Here is an 18,795-nt window from a genome sequence, read left to right as displayed (position 1 = left end):
AAGATCTTCAGAATCTTCTTCAGAACATTGGGTTGAAATTCAATATACTGTAACAGGTTGGATGAAGTAATCAGGCCCTGCTTTTGTCTATAAACCCTGGCATGTTCTCTGCTTGTTTACAGAACATTGTTGATGTAGAATAAAATACAACACGAGAAATAAACTGACTCAAAAGAGGAGATTAGTGCATGCAGATGTTGATTCAGAAATATAATGAAAAAAGTAAATGAAATTGAACTAATAAAGCAGGAAGAGGATATGTTCCTAAATATAAGATCAAATGATAAACAGAGGGAAGTTATGGCAAATAACAATAATGAGCTCAAGTAAAAAACAGATGTGTGTGTGTGTGTTGGTTTGCCCTCTGGGTGTTTATTTGTATCATAGCTGCAGCTCATAAGTGATGTTGTTAGGTTTATGACCGTCACACTTGCAGCGATTATAGAAACATCAAAGACAAATCCTTCATCTCCCACTGCGCACAAGCAGATGATGCCGAGTGCCCTCTGTCTGCCCGATGGCTCTGACAGAGAGGATTAACAGCATGTAGATTATTACTGAGCCGTAAAAAGACCCTTCAGGTGATTTACAAATGGGGCGGGATACGTCTACAATTTGTATTTTGAAGCAGTCATTTAATGGATTTAACATTTGACTTGATGTGCATAGACAGATGTGTGTGCGTTCAAGTATAATGTTGATTTATTTGTCTGGCGTCAGAGGATCACTCACTTTCTTGATCTTGCAAGATGGAGTTTTCCTCTTAGACAAATAAGCAGGTAAAGCTTCCCACTGAACACTGTTTATCTGTCTGTTACTGCAAAAGTATAACAGATTATGACCGGACCAAATGTAATAACTTTTAAATATTTGCTAATGTTTGTAATCCAAACAATATCTTTCCAAGGCACATTCGCATGTTCCCTCACTTTCTGTGAAGGAAGACATTTAATTCAAATCTCAGTCAACCCATAATGCTATTGTATGTACATAAAATAGTGAAAACATAGATCAACTCTACAGGGACATATGCTGACAACATGTGTCATGTGTTGAATTTTAAATAACCCTTTCCTCTTTTGTCCTCTCCTCTCTTTTAGGGGCCAGTGCACTTCGTTTGCAGAGCTGAACATGCTCCAAAGGGCTCACAGCCTCGAGACGTATGGAGTGGACCCTCACCCCTGCAAGGTAACCTTAGGGGGGTGCTTCCAGTCTGACTGTGAGGTCTGATGCTGTTGTTAGTGAAAAGACTCCACTGATTAAAGTAATGCAAATCTCTTTCTTAATATTGCCACACTTTAATATCCATTCCTCAGTACTTTACCCAATTATTGTTGCTTTTTTAAAATCTCACCACCTCGTGTGTCCATCTTTATCACATGTTGTTCACTGCTCCACTCTTTGTATGTGCATTTATACAATATACACAATTATTATCATTTTTATGTAATGATTTAAATACTTTACTATGGACAAAGGCATTGGGGCAGTTGCTGGTTTGCCTTTACATATTTAACTGAAACCTGTACTGTATACACATGATTCACTTTACCAACAGCCGGCTTTGAGAAAACCTGAGGTCACTAAGAGAGGAGTAATATTGGGTGAGACAGAGGTGAGGAGGAGTGAGGGAAGGTCGAGGTCAGCAGATAATTCCCATTTGCATCTCCTGCAACATTTCAACAAAAAGCAATCTGTTCTGCACAGAAACCATTACTCTCAGGAATCATTGATCGGATAACATCATGGATTCAGAAAATCAATGTCATCGACTCAATCGTAGTGTTAGTATTGTTTTCCATTTGACACTTTAATGTGCACCTTGCTTTACACTGTAATACTGTGACGGCTTGTAATTTTTTAATTATGTTCCTCGTCACCATTTTAAAGATAGAAAAGACTGAATCTGATAAAGAAATCCAGTATGTGGGATAACTAGAAACACACTGGAGGACAGGCGTATCAGAGCATGCTGAGCAGATTAACAAGATATTTAAAATCTGTCTATTGGAAAGGATCCTCTTCATCTGCCCTGCTCTGGTTAGTGGGGCTGTTTTAATTTGGTTTGCTGGAAATGGCTGTAGCATCATACATTTGCAGATCTGTCAAGATCAATAATCAGAGAAATGATTAGGAACTGAGAGGGAGAGAGAGATGTACAGAGATAGAGAGGCACAGCAGCAGAGGGACGTCTGATGAGGTGGAGTGACAGGAACATATTGTGTTCTGCTTTTGCTCCAATGTTGTTATCAGTTTCATTTCGCCTCACCATATCAAACCTGTATTTTCTGTGCCTTGGTTTTGACACAAGTTTCTGCAAAATTAGGGGGTTGAAGTTTGAAACATTACCATGGAGATTAATGATGGCTCACAAGCATCCCTGCTGTTAATCCACCTGTAATGCCGGTGTGTGTGTGTGTGTGTGTGTGTGTGTGTGTGTGGTGTGTGTGTGTGTGTGTGTGTGTGTGTGTGTGTGTGTGTGTGTGTGTGTGTGTGTGTGTGTGTGTGTGTGTGTGTGTGTGTGTGTGTGTGTGTGTGTGTGTGTGTGTGTGTGTGTGGGTTTGCAGGATTTCACAGGCTCCACAGCTTTTCTCGGGTTCACTGCCACAGGTTTTGTGGTCTTCCAGGGAAACAAGAGGATCCATCTCCTAAAATGGTAGATGTTTGTCCAAAACCCTGTTTATGAAATGTGTATTCTTCATCAAATATAATCATTACACACTCTTGGTCTTTGTTTGAATCTCAAATGGAAATGAATATCATATTTAATATAAGTCATTTAAAATGATGTTCTTTGACTTAAGTTATTATTGTTGTTCCATTGCAACATATGAAACAAATCTGTTTCAAAACTTCAGGATTTTAGGATTTAGCAAAGCACAAACAGTTAATCTCTGACAAATGAAATGTAATCATATTGCTCCAATTTAAATTATATCCTGAATACCAAGGCTATGTTTCTCAGTTATTATGTTAAAAGTATGTGTATGTTTTGGCCTAATTTGAACCCTGATCATGTTATTAATGATACCATGTCTTTTTTTGCAGGGCTGATGTTAGCAAGCTGAAGTTTGAAGGAAAAACCTTTTACGTCATTGGGATTCAGAAAGAGGTGAGTGTGTGTTCTTTCTTCTCTAAAGGGCAAAATCTATAATAAAATATGCTGTGTAGTTTCCTCCATCACGATGATGAATTGTGTAGTCCTGTAGTCATCTTCATGTAGTCAACCTTTAACATTTGTGTGGATCAGTACTTCTTGAAAAACAAAATATGACTATAATGCAGATGCACACTTACCATCTGTTTTGTCTGACTTGACCTTTCAAGTGTACTCTACATCCTTTATTCTCTCTCCTCCTTCCTTCTTTCTCTCCCTTTTCCTCATCTGTGTTGTGGTTACATCAGATAAATGAAACTGTATTGTTTGTCTATGTAATCCACCATCACACACACTGTATATGTGTGTGTGTGTGTCGCTGTTTCAGATCTCCTTAACAGGCAGGATGCACTGTGACAGAATGGTGGGTGTGTTACGACTAACCTCCTCTCTCTCATCATGTGTCCACTGTGACCCAAATATGAGACTCCTTCACTACACCCATGTCAAGATTTATGACAAGTACAAATGATGTGATAGTCACACAGAGAGCAAATGCTAGGTAAAATATGCTCAGTAACTACCAGTACAGGTTTCTTGCATTTGGGACACATTTTTCATCTGTTAATCCGATGTTTGTCATCCAGAGAGCTGTGGTAGATTTGGAGCAGCAGTGCTGGTGCATTATGTCTCATACATGTGGATAGCATCTTTATTTTTTTTTGCAAGAACTACAGCTTATTATGTCTCATATTGCTGTTTGACCCATACACTAATGATTCATCACTGTAGCTAAATCCAGGTTGCTCTTTAATCTACCAATCAGCCAATTCATATTCATATTCTTTTCATTACAGAAGCTTTAGCCTCTCATCTCTGCCTTACTTTGTTAGTCTGTCTCTCTGTCTGTTTGGCAACTCATGAATGGCTGAAGATGCAGTTATATCTTTGTGTTTCTGTCTTTTCTCTCTGTGTGTAAACATAGTCATCACTGGTGAGTAATTGCAAGTAATAATAGTAGCACTAAGCTATTTGATGCCTCTCACTACAATCCTGCCCTCACCTCACTAATGATTGGAAGAGCATTGTTCATTGTTTACTGTGTGCATTACCCGTTTGTGTCATTTTGTTTTGTATCACTTTGTACAAAGTTTTAATGTAGTTTCATGAAATGTATTTATTGTTTTTCGCTCATGCGTGCAAACGGTTATTTTGTCGCCGTCAACAAAAATATTCTGTTTTATGGTTGAAATTACATAACCATTTTTAATCCCTGTCTAAAGCCACATTATCAGAATAAGAATAAAAGCTCCATTATCAGTAATTTATAGATTATGCAATATTGATATGCATAATCTAAGTCTGTCCATGTCATGTATTTAATGTCAGACATTGATGTTAAACAAATGTTGATTTCTTCATTTCTGTGTTCCTATATCTATTTGTGTGAGTATATATAATGCTATATATCTACATGTTTCACTATATTTTCTCAGATAATAATTTGTGTATTGATGTTAAGTGTGTGACGGGTCACTGCATGGTTTCCCCTTCAACTCTGTTATTTATCCTGGAACACAATAACGTAACAGTCCCACTTTGAGCAAAATGCAACTTTCATGGCTTTGTTATTTTTAACCCTTGCTTGAAAAGCTCCTTATACATTGTATAATTTTTCAACGCTCCAATTTCTTTATTGGTTTTCCAGCTTAGAAATAAAATGGTAATAGTAAATGTTAATGGTTTAACATTACACCAGGGAGTAGCATTTGAAAAATAGCAAATTAGTGCATCAATTATTGTTTGAGATTTTGGTAACAGAAGATGCAGGTTATCCCTGTCATTGCTGTTGGTGCAAAAGCACTTGTTAGGAGCACTGAAATCATAAAATGTCATGTCATGCTGCAAAAGCACTTTGCACATCAGCCAAAGTAAGGCCAAAGACTATTGGTTAATAATATTCGGAGGTGCAGCTACTTTCACAAACCTACAGTATGACCACACACACCGATACTCACATACACACAAACACACACATTGCATCTGTGTGTAAATCACCACTACCTCCCTAATATAACTGATGTGGGGGGGGGGGGGGGGGTTGAGCAGTACGGCTGACTAAGCGGCTTTAGGAAAGGGAAGAAACAAATCAGAGCATTCCCGTGTTATTGATCTCAGTGTTCGCTCTCACTCTCCCTTTCACACTTTGTGGAGCAAATCCACCATCTGATCTGATATCTCATATTACCGCACACACAGGAATCAAAAAGAGACGTTTACAGGAATACATCCCTCCTCCTAGTCCATAAAGACCCCTATTCTGCAAGCTACAAGCTGTGTCTCTGCTAAACACTTTGGCCAAATCACTGTATCTGTCTTGCATCTTGCTAAGCTTTCAGCTTCAGGTCCGTGGGTCAGCGTTTTGCACAGCTCCCTCTCCTGGTTTTACCACTTCTCTTGCCCTTATTGACACGTCAATTAGTTATCTAATGTCTCATCCTAGCTGTGTGTGTGTGTGTCTCTCTCTCTCTCTCTCTCTCTCTCTCTCTCTCTCTCTCTCTCTCCTCTCTCTCTCTCTCTCTCTCTCTCTCTCTCTCTGTCTGTGTCCTTTTCTGTGCAGAAGAAACTGGTGCTGACATTTCACACCTCGACCCCTGCTGCGTGTAAGCACCTATGGAAGTGCGGGGTGGAGAACCAAGCCTTTTACAAGTGCGTACAAATTACACACACACACACACACACACACACACACACACACACCACACACACACACACACACACACACACACACACACACACACACACACACACACACACACACACACACACACACACACACACACACACACACACACATATACAACACATGCTCACACAGAGACACACACACACACACACACACCCACACACACACACACACACACACACACACACACACACACACACACACACACACACACACACACACACACACACACATACACACACACACACACACACACACACACACATATACAAACACATGCTCACACAGAGACACACACATATCCTCAATAAATGTATTGAGCTGCTCTTGACCTCAGAGACCTCTAAATCATTATTCAATCCCAAAATGTCCCTTCCGGCAAAGAAAAATAAAAGATGATATTTGTAGCAAAAAGACAAATATTCACCACAGTGGATATAATTAGCCTTCCTTCATGTTGTACTTGATTTTTTTTGCACATTATCACTCTTTTATAACGATTTGCCTCGCTGTGGCTCTGCTATGCTGTTGTCCTTCACTTGGGGAGCAGCTGATCGCTCCGAGGCCGACGCTCTGAGTTCACAGAGACTATTGACGCTGTTGGCGTGTCAGGAATGGAAACAGGCTCGGGGTGAAGGCAAATGTGAGAAAACAGAGACTTAACTTTGTCTGTTGTCATGGTTGTGACAAGGTTGTTTGCGAGCAAAATTAATGAGTTTGTTGCTTCGTTCAGGGTTCAGTAGGAATATCAGCAAAGTAATACATTGGACTTGATAGTCTTACAAAATCACATGAAGATTTTAGACTAGTGATCACACTCACACATACTTAGTAGCATAACAATTATCCCAACAGATTCATAAGATGTAAACTATCCCTACTCCTCCTCTGACAACTTTGAGAGATCAGACCATGTAACAGATCCCTGATATGTTTCGTCAAATGCTGCCTGTTCCCAAGGTCACAAATGAACTCTCAGTCTTTAAGCGTACAAGTAGATCTGACAAGATAAGGTTGATTAATTGATTAGTTAATCGACAGTAAATAAATCACCAACTATTTTGATCAATGTCCCATTTAACTAAATTCTCAATCATGAACATGAACATTACCTGTAAGAATGTTTTCCTTTTCCTGTCTCCTTCCTTTCACAGAAACCTGAATATTGTTGGGTTTTAAAACAGAAAATAAAAAGATTAATTGATAATGAAATAATCTTTAGTCTCAACCAGCAAGGAAAGAGAAATCTCTAAAGTGTAACATTTTAAACATCAGAAATCCCTTTGACAGCAGGCCGAGTCGATCTGCTGTGGAGAATTGTGTGATAAAAACAAAACATCTAAAACAGTGGATAGTGTTTGTTCCCTAAAAATATGTATTCAAAAACTGAGAGTAACTCATGTGAGACCAGAGGAATATTGAGATCATAGAGAGAGGAAACAAGAAAGTAAGGGGCAAGATGAGGAGGGCTGCTGGCTATAGACAGCTGGCCAGATGTAATGTGGAGAAGTAAGGTCAGAGGAAACAACGTTTGCAAAGATTTGACGCTTAATTGGAGGCTGATTTGTGACCCTGGGCCCCCATTTAACCATCCCTCTGTATTGACTTATTTTTGTAGTCCTCATTCCCACATAAACCTTTAGTTATTTCTCTTTTACATATATTTCCTTAAGACTTTTCTTTGCTGTCGGTTTGCATGTGTCGCAACGGTGACCTATTTACAAAAGCTTACAGAGGAAAAACATAATTATAAAGTCATTAAAGTGTTCTCATAACAGCTCTTGCCTGTAAAACCCTGGATATTGACTTCTTAACGACAGCAGCTCATGTGTCTCTGAGAAGAGGACAGAGGGGGGGGGGGCATGTCATCTCGGATGTCGGACAAGCAGCATCAGAGCCGCTTAGTTAAATCAGAGTGAATTGAGTTTGTAAATGGCAGCCAAGCCACACATACACATACACATACACACACACACACACACACACACACACACACACACACACACACACACACACACACACACACACACACACACACACACACACACACACACACACACACACACACACAATCTCTGCTGTATGATACATGATCCTGTCTCCGAACATGAAGGCTGACTTTTTGAGATGGTACACCTTGAACCACTCTCCTCTTCTGCTTACTGCAAGGCTGTTCTGAGCCAACGGTTAATGTTCTAGTCACAAACAAAATCCCATACATTTTTTGACAGGGATGAGTTATTCCTGAGTCTGTGCCTTAATTGCCATAATGAAGTGATTTGTTTGCATCTCTTTATTTCGTCTTCCCTCTCTCTGACAGGTGTGCAAAGTCGAGTCAGATAAAGACAGTTTCCAGCAGTAACATATTCTTCAAAGGCAGCAGGTTCAGATACAGGTGAGATCCGATTCAAGTTTTCATGAGAGAAAATACAATTACAACATTTTGACAACAAAATATGTGTTTTAAAGGGAAATAAGATGGATCCATACATTATGTGCAAAGAGAGTTGGAAACAAGAGAGAAATAAAAAAGGAACCAGAGAGAGTAGGTTATGAAGGAATATAGGGGGAGTCCTAAACAAATCTAAGTTACCTGTATTGTCAACTGTTCAACTACTCCCTCACTCTACAAATAAACTTTCACTGTAGATAAAATAGTTGGACATTTGCAATGAGAATTGTGTGATTTAGTCCATTGACTTAAGTCCATTACCATGGCTCCAACCTGAGAGATGTGTGTGTGATTTACCTTGAGTCGCTCCACATGCGGCCTCTCCTCTTTGCACATCAGCACTTTCATCCAGCTTGTTGTTATCCTCTGTGATTTACTGACCCTAATATCACAGGAAAGCCTCTACATAAGTCTGTTATTGAAGCCATGTTAGCTCCAATTCTCCTCTCAGACAAAGCTCTTTACCAGGCTTACACTTCAGTCTGCCCCATTTCATCAGCTGGCTAAAGCAGTTTGGCTAAAGGGCTCAATGATGAGTAATAGCATATGTTGGAGGTTTGTCTGAAATATGGCAATTGGTCATTTGTGCAAATGCTAAGAGGAAAGAGATTTGTGGTCCACAAAAAGTGGTGGTTTCCATAAAGCAGAGCTGATCTTTATTCCTGTCGATTATATAGCTTTTTTACTAGCATAGCTCCACATTTGCCATCACACAGAATTGATGTGACTCTCCACTTGTACTATCAAGGGGGTGTCTACCACTCCAGATGTTAAATCTAACCCTCTAATTTATCACCTAACCATCAATCTCAGCAACAATAGACTAATGGGTGGGATGGTGGAGCCTGCTGGCTTCAAACAGAGCGGTCAGAGTCGCCCAGCCCTCAGACTAATGGAGCTCCTGACCCGGCCAGCAGGAAGCTCCCACTCAGCAGCTCAGAAACAGCTCTCATTATGAGCAACTGCTGCCAAATACAGATGAAACATGACACTTCTGATGCAGTCAAATCAGTCAGACTCTCTTATTTCCAACTTTTAGTTTAGATTACTGAATTAAAATGTTAATTAAGTAGAAGTCCAGAAGTAGTATCAGCCAAATCTACTCCAAGTATGATAAGTAAAAGTACTCAGTATGCAATTTCTGCTTTCACAAGTATTATATAATTGTATTATTCCATAATTGTGTATATTATTTTAATGTTGAGCCAAATGTAGTTACTTTTTAAATACAGGGTATATTAGTAGTACAGTAATGGTATACAACGTAGATAATAAAAGCACACATAAAATAATGAAAGAGAGTAAAACATTAATAATTGGCCTCCAAAATGCAAAGTTTAAAGGGGACCTATCATGCAAAATGCACTTTGTGATGTCTTTTATACATGCATATGTGTCCCCGGTGCGTCGGGGAACTCACGCAGCGTCAGAAAATAAAACCCTTTCTCTTTTCCTCCGTACCCAAATCTTTTAAAAACGGGTGTACAACGAGCGGATACAGATTTGCTGCCGATCTGACGTCAAATCGGCAGCGGACCCACAGAAAGTGGCTATCAGAAACTATGCCTGCCATGTTTTGGACATAATCTCGTCTTTGTTTACATTAGCAAGCCTTGCTAACACTTATGGCCCGTCCACACAGCGGCGTGCGTTGACGCTTCACCATTCACTTTGAATGGGGTGACGTTACTTTGCACCGAACTGCATCGTGGGAAGCGACGGGGAGCGTTGCTGGCGTGGCTCGCTGCAAAAGTTGAGCAATGTTCAACTTTTGACGCCTCGGCAGAAGCGTCAGCCAATCGAATCATATGCCAGTACAAGCTCTAGCCAATCAAACCGCTGCTTGTGTGTCAGGGGCGGGAGATTCATGTGATTGGTTGTTGGTCGAGTTTCAGACACGCCCGCCGGCAAGCGTCAACGCACGCCGCTGTGTGGACGGGCCGTTAGAGCTAACCTGTACTGGAGAGCACATGTGTTTAAAAAGCAGGAAATAAAAAAAGAACTGACCTTGTGGTAAACCCGCAAGAGAAAAGGCATTTGAGCTCCATACTGTTTCAGAAATAATCCTTGATGTGGTTTAGAACATGATGGCGTTTTATCACAGCAGAATTTTACTTTATCTCTGGTAGAATTCTGATCAGGCATTAGCTCCGCCTCCTCTTTTATTTTTTCAAGCTAAGGACCTAAAATCCGCGTTTCTCTAACAGGGCTGGAATAGAGGGATGAGGGATTTCTAAAATGCATGATCTGTTTGTATTTTGAGCAAAACACATCACAGACATGTTTTGATATATTTTATATATCTGAGACCCATAATATATGCCTTAAAATAGCATGATAGGTGCACTTTAAGTGAATGCATGAAATGGGAGTATTACAAAAAAGTATTTACTTGAGTACATCGAGTTTGTTATATTCCACCACTGGTGGAACACAATATGAGACCGATTGAAACCTTATTAAATCTATGAAGTCTTAGTTGTCTATGTGTTTATCAATTTAAAACAATAAGTTATTAACCTTTCTTTAGATTTGTTTCTGTGCACAGTATTGCCCCTTCAGCATAACCATGGCCTTAGTATATGGTTTAGAAAAAAAAGGACCATAGTTTTAATGTAATCTTATTTTATTTTGTGAAGCTCTTTGTGATGGTATACAGAATTTGCAACTCTTGTCTTTTATCGCCACAAATGTGTGTTAGTGGACGAGTAGCCAAGGAGGTGATAGAAGCCAGCTCTAAGATAAAGAGAGAGCAACCAGAAGTACGCAGGTAAGCACAAGTTACATTTCACCTACACTCTCTTACAGTTAGTTACCGTTATTAAAGTACATGTCTGTTTACTTATAGTAATACTTTACTACTGAGGGATACAAGTACAAACAGTCTAATAATAATCCATGTATGGGGAACAAAATGTGCAAAAAAGCCTGTGAATTGTGGAGTTATGCTTTGATTACCCAAGACAATACACATCTTTCCTATCACAGAGCAGTCAGTGTATTTTGTTGTGATTTCAGAGCCCAGTTTGGTCAGAGTCGAAGTTATAACTCTTTGAGCCATAAAAACCTCATCATGAACATGGAGCCGCTGGTACCTGCACTGCCCTCCACCAACGAATACGAAGAGACGGCCGCAGACAACGGTAGGATGTTACCGACTCTATCCACACACACACACACATATACACACACACACACACACACACACACACACACACACACACACACACATACCATGTATACATCATTTCAGGGGACATTACATTGACTTACATGCATGTCCTGGAGACTTATCCTAACCTTAACCATAACCAACACATGCCTAACCCTAACCCTTACCCTTAACCTTACCTTAACCCTATTCCTAAACCTAACCAAGTCTTCACAAGTATAGTAATGCTAGGCCACACACACACACACACACACACACACACACACACACACACACACACACACACACACACACACACACACACACACACACACACACACACACACACGTACACACACACGTACACGCACACACACACACACACACACACACACACACACGTACACACACACACACACACACACACACACACACACACACACACACACACACCCTCCTGCCACAGACCTCCGGAAAGTCACATGGGGTCTCCCTTGTGTATGATGCGGCACATGCACATCCCTCGGACAGAAAGCGTTAATTGAGCAGCAGATGCTCCCTGTCTTGTCTCCCTGGAGACACCAATAGCAGCATGCTAAAAATACCCTTCCCATGATCCTCCCTGAGTACACCACCATGCCTCTGTGTGTCTGTGTCTGACTTTGTGTGTGTTTTACAGAGGAAGGTGCACAGAAAGAGAGCAAGCTTGTCTTATCATTAATGAAAACCCAATTAGAAATGAGTTGGTCCCAAAGGAGTCTGTCTCTGTTCACATCCTCGTATTCTCCTGTTTGCACAATATGCAACCTTTTTTCTCCTTTGCGTTACTTTTCTGTAGACAAATTACACACTTTCATGTTTTAGCAGATTTAAAACTTAGCTTAAAAACGTAACCTTAAAGTTAAGATTGACCCGAAACAGTGTCTATTAACCATTAGTGCTATATTACATAGTTCTTTCTAGGAAATGTTTTTGCAGCTAATTAGAGTATTATGTAGGCGTATGTAGCCATTGGGGTATTTCATATGGGATATTTCAGTAAAGCTCTCCATCAGCCCAGCTGGCCTGTCGACACGGGGCTCACAGCTGAACCTGGATTAGTTTCTCCCCATGAGAGGGTAAAGAGTCGGCTCTGATGAGGCAAAACCCAATCAAGCAGCACAGAGCAGTTGGTAGTTAAGGGTTTTTCCCCAGGATACCACCTTCCCCTAGCAGATTTATGTAGTCGATAAAAAGTACTCGCAACGCTGTGGGTTTAAATGTTTCCCCTGTGCCATTTTTCTTTAGCAGGTTATCGTTTTTCTCTGTCGCTTGTTCTCTAAGTTATTAATGCTGACACTCTCTACTGCAACCTATTATCTGATTGAAGCATACATCTTGTTGTAGAAGGAGAAGAAAGCAAGTAGGGAAGAGCACAGGGATTGATTACACAAGACAACACTAGAGCGGAGATGTTAAGAGAGCATTTCAAAAAGATGGAGAGAATACAGGAGTAGAGAAAATAGATTGTAGGGCCTATAGCATGAACTGATGGTGATGGATGTTCTCCACGTCTGTGATTGAACATAGTAGGAGGAAGTAAGGGTTGATGACAGACAATTGGAAGGTTTGATTACGGAAAAATTGGATATAAGAGAAGGGGAAAGAGGCAAGGAAAAAGTGATGTAAAGATAGTGTCTGTCTTCTATTGAGTATGGCAAGGGCATCGTTTCGTTTTTTCAAATTAAGAAAACCAGGTGTTAACAATAAATCAGTTAAAAGTTATTATTCCTTCTGTAAAAAATACTCCACCATCATATATTACTCCCACATCAAAAAATCGTATTTATTAATATGATTTGTGTCCTTTTATAACTATTATAAGTAAAAAACAAACAATCTTGCCGTCAATCGTTGTCAGTGTTCTATTATAAGATGTTTTGTTGCTTCAAAGTTTATGTTTTATATTCTCCAGATGTTTAAGTGCTAATTTTAACATTAATCTCCAGCAGTCCATCATATCCTATAAGATCATCATGGGTTTGAATGGTTGCTGTTCTGTGAGAACCACGTAAAAAGTGGATTTGTTTTTAGTACATAATTTATGGGCTTAGATTTGTCCCACAATTAAATACAAATAAAAGCAATACACAGGAAGTGTATATACACAGTATACACAATGAATATTACAACATTTAATGTAGCCTTACTGTGAAGGCTGACCTAAATACGGTGCTTTTCTACAGATAACCTTACCACTGCACTGGTAAGGTAAAACTAGGCCGATTAATAAGATGTGAAGTGCTTTGAGATCCACAAGCACATTTTTGGTTGACAAATACAAAATGGATTCACAAATGCCTGATCGAAAGTTGTCAATGTTAAAGAGATATTCACTCATTCCTTTTGTTTATTTGTAAATGAATTATAGTATTCACAAATCTTTTTTTTATTTGTGAAAATATTTTGCGTATTTGCAGATCCGTTTTACATTTGCAAATGTATTTGTGAGTTTGCAAATTTTTAAAATGCATTTGTGGATCATGTTTTACATTTACAAATCACATATTTACACACAAATTATTTTTATGTTCACAAAAATATTTATGAGACAGATATAAGCCCATAATAATTATACTACCAGATAAAAAACTGTCGTGTCACCCTTACAAACTGTCGACAGTCGTGATTACTCTCAATTGCTCAATATTTATGTAACACCCGCATTAGAGAAATGCCATCATTTTCAGGGTGAGGAAATCTTGTTGAACATGAATGTTATGTGAACGTGTTTCTAAGCACAAACAGCAGGCAGGGGGAGGTTTGTCACAGAGCCCTCACTAAAATGTACCATTATCTTTATAGGAGGGTATCAAAGTTTACCCCGACACATGCAGAGGAGGTGGCAGTACTGAAGATTCTCCTCATAAACAAAGGCAAAAAAGTGCCTCTAAAAAAACTCTCTGTTGCTTGTCAGTGCCTTGTCACTGTAGACACGTTTCAACAACCCAGTCCAGTTTCTATCATCTATGTTGGCAGCCAAACACAGTTTACAGACATTATTGTGCGTAAATCCAATCAAAACTTTAAACTGTGTGTTGCAAAAAGCCTTGCCACACTACTGAGTTATTGCTGCTGTGTTGTGTCTTAATCCATCCATCCCCTGCACACAGGACTCCACATTTAGTGTTCCCCTCTACTGAAAAAACTGAAACGTTGACTTTAATTAAATGTATTATGTCAACACATTTCACACCACTGTATTAGGTTTGTTGAAAGCAATAATATTAAGTTGAAAATATTTTTTTATTTAAACTTAATATTATTGCTTTCAACTAGCCTAATAGGCTATAGTGAAAACTGTTGACAAAATATACTTATTTAAAGTCAATGTTTCAGTTTTTTCAGTGTCCTCTCCTGTAAACTCCTTCACTCCATCTTTAACAACCCACCCTTTTTCCTCCCTTCCTCCTTACGCCCTCCATTTTTCACACATCGACCCCAGCCCGGCCCTTTAGGCCTTCACATGTAACCATCATGCTCCTGTGCCATCAATCTCTTCAAACTCAATCGCACCTCATCTGACAGGATTTACTGCCGTCGTCTCACTTTCTCCAGCGCTCCTCTTCTCTCATCTTCTCTTCTCCCATTTAGAGGAAAATCAATTCTTCTTGGCTGAGGGTCATAGAGCTGCAGCAGTAAGCATCCCGGCAGTGGGTTGGGTTGGGAGGGGTAGGAGGCAGTCATCAAATCAAGAGCCTCATGCAGGACAGAGGCGGAGTAATGAGACACACAAGATTCAATTTGACAATGCTTTGTTTCCTGCCGCAGTTCCTGCTACTGTTTTATGCTTCTAAAAAAAAATCGTTTTCCTGGGATCTTAAATTTCAAATGTTCTGTTTGAGCCTCATCAGATTTTGATTGATTGACTTCATTTTTTCCCCAACAGTCAAAGCCCCTCGAGTGACGCAGAATATCCAAAGCTAGATGTCTATGCTTTGGTTGCTTTGGTTACTGTTGAACACCTGAATCAAGAAGTAATGCTTTCATATATGGGTTCCCTATACGAGTCTGCTACCGGGACGCCTAAACAGGCCATTTCCTCGTCAATTACTCACCCCTTATTGCCAATTTGAACTTGACATTTTTTGCACTGTTGTTATTTTCCCATGCCTTTGTGGTGAACAAAGAATTAAAGTATGAAGTATCTCTTGTAGTATTATCTAGGTCTCGTTTTTCCAGTATTCCCTCACTACTTCCCAAATGAGATTTATCTTTGACTGCACAAGTTGTGTGACTGTTTGTAAACAGATGTTTTGTGTAGTGTTGCCGTTGTTAAGCAGGCACCATTTCACTGTGGAGGCATGCAAAGTGTTCTTTCAAGTATTCAATATAACCCAGGGTAAGTGATTGAAATACAACTGATCATTTTGGAGTATAGTATCCCTTTGACAAAGAGAGCTACTCAGTGCTCTTAAAATATGGCATATTAACATGTCCATGGTGTTGAGACCAGATGTTCACACCGAAAGGAACAGAAGTATACTGTATGTGTAAGAATAACGAAGCTTTAACATTATGTCGTTACAATCCTTTTACTTTGTCATCTTTGATCAATTGGCCCATTGCTGCATGAAGTGGGTTTGTTTGTCTGATTGTTGTTCCAGAAAGTTACAGAAATCCCCTTCTGGAGGGAGCAGCAATGGGCTCTAATATGGAGATGAGAAAAATAAGCAGGGTTTACATTTATCTCTCCATCACTCGTTTTTACATTTTTCACACAGATGCTCCTGTCACATTTAGTTGTACCACCAAGTGCAACACCATGAACTCAAGTAAAGCCTCCCCATTTGAATAATAATCGTATCTTCTCTGACAGCAGGGTTTTCACACTGCCTTCAGGTGTTGCTGTTTATAACAGATATCAGAACTCTTCTGGCTATAGATGACAGGTTGTTCAAACCAGTTTGTATTGAGCATGTCTCTACTTTTAGACAGTGGGACGTTGACTGTTTAAAGAAGGCTGCTGCAAGGTCTTTGGGATAAAGTGTCCTCGAGATGGTCCAGGATCACCGTCTAAATTCAGAGCACTAATCTTAACCATTAGAGGGGAAATAGGAAGCTGACCCAAGGACAGTGCTGACCTTGTTCTGTTTGTACAGCCTGTCCCCTTCTTATCTACCGAAATCTATACACACAAACATACACACACACACACACACATACATGCTGGTTATGTCATGTTTTGGCTACGGATATTACTCATTGATTAGACTTATTATTCGAATCTCACAATTGTGGGTCCATCCTCACTCCCCCTATCACTCAAAACATCAAATGAGACCCTGGGAGAGATGCAACAAGTCTTATTTTTATATCAAGCAAACTACTGTCCATTAAGATGTGTGTTAATACTAACCTTCAGAGTTAGATGCCTGTAACAAAATAAGCTTGCAGAGATCTATTTTTGTGATTGAAGGTTTTTATCATAGATTTACAGTGAAGTGAAAAAGAAAATTAGTCTGACGTGGAAAAGACAGAGATAAAGAAAGACTTGCTGTGAGGAACATAAAGTGATCCCAATCCCACCCTGGGTCAGGCCTTTGTAATCAGAGTTAGATTAGCTGCCCCTCTGCAGCAGGACCACCTGGTTATATATAGAAACAGCAGCTTTGGGCCTGATCCTCCTCTAATGCCCCTCCACTCTTTGTTAACATCGCTGACATTCACAGGAGGGCCCGCCATGTCTGTGTATCAGAGAGAGAGAATGTGTCTGGTGTATGTCTCTCACCATCTCTCTCAGTGTGTATGTGTAGGCGTCCCAGCCTCAGATCTCAGCTGGCAGCCCGCTCACTCAGGGTGTGGGGGTCTCACCGCAGACAGCTGGGTTAGAGGTTGGTCGTCAGACTGAACGATGGAGGTTCTTGAGCACAGAAACATCAGTGATGTTGGAGGCGGCCTCATGCAGAGCAGTGTGGCGTTGGGAGTTAGCGAGTGCCCCAACATAGGCGACCCCCTGAGCTGCGGGAGCCAGGGCAGGGCAGCAGGACTTGGGCTGGACATGACCCCAGAGAGGCTGGAGGGTGAGGGTGAGGGGATGGAGGTGGAGGTGGGACAGGCCGGACCTCTTGAAGTTTACCACCCCGGGGAGTCTGTGGACGAACGAGATTCATCGATAGTAGTGTCTGAGGCCTTGAGGTGCCAGGTGAAGATTACAACACGAAGGAGCCTGCATCTGCGTATAGCCAATCACACGGCCCGGGATGTATACGTACGGCTGGTGGGACATGGGGGACGCATCGCCGGGATAAGTACTGGAATTCCGAGAAATACACTGGAACAGAGTAAGATTGGGAAGCAAAGGCAGAAATATGTGTCAGAAGTTCATCAAGATACGTTCAAGATTATTATAGAGTGTCTTTTCTCTCGTGGGTTAGTAAAGTTCACTGGCATTCAGTGAAGTACCAATATCATTGACATTTATTTTAATTCAATACATTATGTGAAAACTAGATTACACTGCTATTTTAAAACTTGTAGTAATTGTATGAGCCGGTTCAGCCCAGTAGAGGGGATGCTAGGTTTGTTGTGGCAACCGCTTGGTTCATTACGATTATAATCTGTCAAACATAGACCTTAGACTGTCAAGTGCCTGTGTGTGTGTGTGTGTGTGTGTGTGTGTGTGTGTGTGTGTGTGTGTGTGTGTGTGTGTGTGTGTGTGTGTGTGTGTGTGTGTGTGTGTGTGTGTGTGTGTGTGTGTGTGTGTGTGTGTGTGTGTGTGTAGTAACCACATATCATCAAACAACAGACCTAAGGGTTGAGGGAGTTTGGAATATTTGCATGGTAGATTTGTGAATGAAAGGTTTGAATGGGACACAACACAGAGAGAGCTTCTAAAAGACTGTATAATCAACTTTAATGTTAGTTATTTCTGTAAAAAACAACTAGACATTTTGGGTAGTTTCACAAAGGTAAACGGAATGGCACATTTAAGATTGAAGCCTTATCAAGAATGTTAGCGTTTCGTTATGGCTTTCTGTCAGTAGCATTACGGAAAAACTACTGGCCTGATTATCATGAAACAAGGTGGACAGGTCCAACGGGGGCCAACAAACCCATTAAAATGTTACTGGATATAAGCCTTATTGTCCAGTTAATTAACCTTTGCCGAGGTTCAAGCTTTCTGAGTGTTTTGATGACTGAATACTGACTTTTTTGATGCAGTTTTTATTTAATAGTGATCATTTGATGTAAAGAAGATTGGTAACTAGACTATTTTTAAGGAATATGTTGACATCAAGATAAGGACAACAGGGTGCCCCTTCACGTACTGGCCTCATTGTGAAGGCGTATCTCCATCCTGCTGAAGT

At 40.3% G+C, this 18,795-nt stretch overlaps 1 protein-coding gene across 7 annotated transcripts in view; it reads left to right on the top strand.

The window, feature by feature from the left end:
• Positions 1 to 18,795, top strand: part of frmd3 (FERM domain containing 3) — a 61,381-nt gene that overhangs the window by 28,725 nt on the left and 13,861 nt on the right. For 4 of the 7 annotated variants that reach the window (XM_034234869.1, XM_034234868.1, XM_034234874.1 and 1 more), the window contains exons 7-14: positions 1,101 to 1,188; positions 2,568 to 2,656; positions 3,049 to 3,112; positions 3,486 to 3,521; positions 5,718 to 5,806; positions 8,164 to 8,238; positions 10,997 to 11,065; positions 11,314 to 11,438. In XM_034234869.1, the coding sequence (XP_034090760.1) occupies positions 1,101 to 1,188; positions 2,568 to 2,656; positions 3,049 to 3,112; positions 3,486 to 3,521; positions 5,718 to 5,806; positions 8,164 to 8,238; positions 10,997 to 11,065; positions 11,314 to 11,438 (635 nt within the window). Of the gene's footprint in view, positions 1 to 1,100; positions 1,189 to 2,567; positions 2,657 to 3,048; positions 3,113 to 3,485; positions 3,522 to 4,082; positions 4,092 to 5,717; positions 5,807 to 8,163; positions 8,239 to 10,996; positions 11,066 to 11,313; positions 11,439 to 18,795 lie in introns of all 7 variants that reach the window. The other 3 variants (XM_034234872.1, XM_034234871.1, XM_034234870.1) reach the window with 2 other exon arrangements.

This window comes from Gymnodraco acuticeps, unplaced genomic scaffold (assembly GCF_902827175.1).
Source record: "Gymnodraco acuticeps unplaced genomic scaffold, fGymAcu1.1, whole genome shotgun sequence".
Lineage (NCBI taxonomy): Eukaryota > Metazoa > Chordata > Actinopteri > Perciformes > Bathydraconidae > Gymnodraco > Gymnodraco acuticeps.
Note: the sequence above shows the minus strand (reverse complement) of the source record. Positions and strands in the feature narration are given on the sequence as shown.